We start from the raw sequence: 4,891 nt of genomic DNA on the forward strand, positions 1-4,891 counted from the left end.
CCTTTGTGCACTGGATTTGTAGATGTTTGTGAGGAGGCACATTTCCCCCTCATTTAAAATGAAATATAAGTCGCTTACATTGAGGCTTGTGATGACAGAAGGAAAGCACAATAGGCATTTATCTCTGTGATCAAATGGAACAGGCAAGGGATGGAAAGAACAATCTGTACTTGTAATCCCCTTGACTAGGAACCCCTCCAGACACAGCTGGGTTGGCTCCTTATGTTTGTGAGGAGGCACATTTCCCCCTCATTTAAAATGAAATATAAGTCGCTTACATTGAGGCTTGTGATGACAGAAGGAAAGCACAATAGGCATTTATCTCTGTGATCAAATGGAACAGGCAAGGGATGGAAAGAACAATCTGTACTTGTAATCCCCTTGACTAGGAACCCCTCCAGACACAGCTGGGTTGGCTCCTTATCGCACAGGGAGTGATGCACTACCACGGACCCAGATGAGAAACCTCCATTCAGCCCTCTCAGAACAGCAGCAGACTAGGAACTGACACTAAGGACTCCAATTCTACCTTTAAACTATTAACAAGTAAGAGCAGCACCTACTGGGAAGAAAATGAGAGAATAACTCAGCGAGTCAGTCAATGGAAGAATTCTGTTCACAACATGATGAGATGCCCCAGCTGAAAGTGTGATGTGGAACAGCATCTAACAGGGTTGTTATTAAACCTGCTCTACACACACAAACTTCCTGAAACCAAAAGTGCCATCAACTTATCACATTCATTTAATCATTTCCACAGGAATAACTTATTTAAAAAAACCTAGAGAGGAATAATAAAGTAGTAATTACCCTCATCTACAAGGCTCTATTTGTAGTCTTTAGTTTCTTGCAGATCAGTCACATATCTAAATGGAGCTTTATTGAATTGTTCAAGTATTTCTTTGAAATGTCAGAAAGTAACTACTTATGAAGAGGCCCTCACACAATCTTCTTATGTTCCCAACAGCTAAAATTTGCTGCCAGAGTCAGGCTAATTACTTGTCAAAGCCTCTTGATCATATTAAATATGAAAAAATTCCTCACAACAAAAGAAACTTAAAACAAAAATTGTGAATTGGTCCTATCCAAACTGCAAGGAACAATAAATCAAAGGGATGTTTAAAAAAAACACCAGAAAACTTTGAAAATGCAAATGGGTAGGTTCTAAGAATATATTTAATTATTCATATTGCATACAGTTTGAAAAATGTTAATAAAAATTTAAAAGCATTGATGCCTGACTGTTTTTAAGGAGAGCTGCAAACTCACTTAGTCGAAGGCAAGCACTAATAAAAGTCTGATAGATTGATCCACTGTGGATTGATCCACATACCACTGGGTACAGTGATTCCCTTTAACCCCAGAAAATACTGATATGGTTCCACTGGTGGGTAAGTTTACAAAAGCAAAGCTGTCACAAGGAACTTACGAGGGTGTTCTGGGAGATACACCTTCGTACTTCTTCACTGGGGTGTTCCCTTTTGGTTTTAATACAGATGACAATTTGCAGGTGTTTGATTCTGTTTAGCTTTAAAACAAACTTCCAGAAATGGGAAGGCAGATAGAGCTATGAAAGCATGAATGACACAACATCTCCAAGGAGGAGCACTCCAGGAGAGCAAAAAAAACCTACACACATCCCACTGACAACTACTGCCGAAGCAGCAAAGCCTTAGGTCAGAAGTGTTAAGTCTAAAGACTGTCTACACACACAGAGGCAAGTGGGTTCCAGACTCTCTTTACAGCTCTAGAAACTACTCTTAATTAAATGGGAAGAAATGAGAACTAAATCCATATCAAAACATGAATCGTGGGGATACGACTTCATGCAGGTACACGTAAAATCTGTACACTCCTTGGAAAAAAAAGTATTACAAGTTTTTCAGGTCCATACAAGTTGACTTTCAGCTGAGTAATAAGATTATTTTCCCAAGCTTGTGGGTTGTTTTTCATTTGGCAAATGCAAGAACAGACAGCTGCAAACCCAGCATAAACAACTAATATAAAAATAAATGGCATTAAATAGAACATCCCATAGAAATTGGGCTGAACTACAAGTAAATTGTGACTGGTCACTTTAGGTACTTTAAATGCAACACATATTCTTATCTTCCCATTATATAGGCACAGGGCAAAATAATCATCTAGTCTTCCAGATCTGTGAGGTTCAGTAGAACCTGGTCCTGTACCAGAGGGTGCATGGTTAGCCCAGGATCAGGGTCTGAGGCTATTAAAATCCTCACAGAACAGCTTTAATACAGCAAGGCATCCTTTCACCATCAGCTCATCTGCAACCCCAACCAGCTGGTCAAGAGTTTTGTTTGGCAGATGTGCTCACAACCAGACCTGTCAGAAGCCTCACAGATCACAAATGCCTATTTTCAGCCAGCTAGTGTGGGATGGCTCTGGGACTACACAATGCACTCAAGATCTTTTGAGGAAGAGGAAGAAAAAGAAAGTAACTTAGCCCTCTTCTACAAGACCATCTTTCTTTCTAAATTCAACCTCAACCAAGCTGCTCAGAAACATAGTGAAAATATTAAGAGTCCTATTCTCACTCTCTTCTGCATTTCATGTGTGTTTTTCAGTAATTTATGGACTAATGAAAAGATGGGTTCTACCTGTTTTCCTGTCAAGTAATTCCAGAACTTACCAGACCACTAGGAGTTTGAATGTACATGATCAAAATAAGCAAACCAGCTTCAGATTAGCATCGTGAAAAACAAATGGGTTTTACCTTCCTTTGTGAGGTCTTCCTCTCTCTGGCACACCTGCAGATGTCCTCCGGTTCACAGTGGAGTAGTCAGGATCCAGTTCATATCCTTCATCATCTACTCCAAGGCTGCGGTTATCATCTTCCAGTCCATAGGGCTCCGGCTGGAAACGCTCTGGCTGGGAGCGGGTCAAGTCAACACTGCTGCCCACTGGCACCTGAGGCTGGGCAACAGGGCCGTAGTTATCCCTTCTGCTTGGCAAAGTGAAGCTACCATCATCCGGTCGGTAGGTGTTCCCTGGCACGTAGGCATAGCGAGGACGGTAGTTGACGCCACGAGACAAACTGCCGTAATTGTCGGAGAGATCTCCGTAGCCATCGTGACCGATGTAGGGGCGATATTGGCCTTCGTGGCTCTCAGGGTAGGAATCATTGTAGCTGTTGTAAGATCTGGTTAACGTGGATGATGCCTGTGGTGTGATGTACCTCTCGCCGTTCTTCATGTATCTTCTGTCGATGGAATCTGTGTAGCTGCCCATGGGGGATGAGCCATCCATGGAAGGCAAGCCATCAGGCCCCAGCGGCACCTGACGCACTGTTCTGGTGGTGACTGTTTTGACCATCTTGGTAACCTGGGAAGAAGCAGTGAATAGATATGTTAAGTTTCTCTTTGCTGCATAATGTGATGAGACATACAAGGAACAGGGAGAGAGCACCACAAAGCAACCTACAGTGATGTGCCTGTTGAATGAAGCACTGGTGCATTCATGAGCTCACCCATTAGCTTTCAAATTTCTTAGTGGAAAAATATTTCAAAAGAAAAGCTGAAAGACATCCCAGAGCCAGAGCTAAGTGCACACAAAACCACTGCAGCCATGTGACAGTGCATGGAAGCAGTACAAAGGCATCACACCAATTCCAATTCCCCCAAAATGTTTCCAGGAGACAACCTGAGACCTAAAGAAGACTAAGACGTTGAGAAGCCACAGCCTGTCCTCCTGCAATTAGCAGAAACACCACATCACACTTTCTAGTTTGACAGAAACAGTTGTATGTTTCTGCCTGATCTGGATCAAGTTTGCACCACTGTATACCTCAAATTTGAGCTAAAATGTGGCAGTACTACGTAGAAAACCATGATCTCAAACAGAAAAGTTCTGGGCTTCAAGATTTTGGATAATACATCTACTTTCTCTTTCAAGATAAGCTACATCCAACAAGCCCAACAGGTAGTTGTTGTCATTCCATTATTTCGGTGACTAACAAATTTGCAATAATGAACACTAACACCACAATGTTCTTGCACCTGCAACTACCCTAAACATACAGGGTTGACAAGCTTGTTTAAAATACTAAAGAAAAATCTGTACACAACTACATCTTTATCTTTTCTGCCTATGAATCACATTTCATTTCAATACAGAACTGACAAAAAGAGGAAATGCAAGTGTTCAGAGGGCCCTTGTGTTCAGGATTTCTTGCCTAAGGGTAAGAACAAAGACTCCTCAAGACTTTGCCAGAACTTCTGCCTTCGTGGGAAAGGTCTGGTAATCTGCTAAGACAGTGCTGGACAGAAGCCATTACTATTTCCAAAACTAGCAAAGGGCCCTCTGTTTGGGTTGGTATCTGGGGACCATCAGCTTCTGTCTTCCAGAGTGACCAGGAAAAGCTCTTTTGGGGAGAAAACAATGTGCAACAGAAGTCAATCTATCCTTGGTAGTACTAACCCTAAATTCAGCTACCTTAACCTATAAAAAGTTACCCTAACCCTAGTAAACATTGTGTTCCAGCCCCTTGTAAAAAAACCCAAAACAACCAGGCAACAAAAAAACATTTCCACAAAGATGAGAAGGAGAATCCACCTGTCTGACAGCATCACACACAGCAGGGGAGGGACACAAAAGAAAACTGCTAAGAGATATTTTGGGTTTCTGAAGTATTAGGGACGTAAATAAGCATCAGCAAACGACACTTCACATAAACTGCGGAATAATGCAGGCATCAAGGGAAACAGGAACTGTAATGTGTATCCCTGGATCACCCAGTGGCTCTGAAGTCCAAACAGATATTTTGACCTACAGCCATTTAGACTAGCAACAGATTAGCCAAACTGATACAAACCAAAATAACTAGAGTGCATCTCTTGAAGTGGCTCCAGTCACATCCTCTAAGCCAGAT

At 41.9% G+C, this 4,891-nt stretch overlaps 1 protein-coding gene across 1 annotated transcript in view; it reads right to left on the reverse strand.

Moving 5' to 3' along the window:
- ARVCF (armadillo repeat gene deleted in velocardiofacial syndrome) overlaps positions 1 to 3,345 on the reverse strand; it is a gene marked incomplete at its 5' end in the record, with an annotated part of 82,155 nt that extends 78,810 nt beyond the window's left edge. Inside the window, one exon of the mRNA XM_009075378.1 lies at positions 2,738 to 3,345. Within this exon, the coding sequence (XP_009073626.1) occupies positions 2,738 to 3,345 (608 nt within the window). The remainder of the gene's footprint in view (positions 1 to 2,737) is intronic.
- Between the last annotated feature and the right edge of the window lie 1,546 nt (positions 3,346 to 4,891).

The sequence above is a fragment of the Acanthisitta chloris genome, unplaced genomic scaffold, assembly GCF_000695815.1.
Source record: "Acanthisitta chloris isolate BGI_N310 unplaced genomic scaffold, ASM69581v1 scaffold19475, whole genome shotgun sequence".
NCBI classification, from domain to species: domain Eukaryota; kingdom Metazoa; phylum Chordata; class Aves; order Passeriformes; family Acanthisittidae; genus Acanthisitta; species Acanthisitta chloris.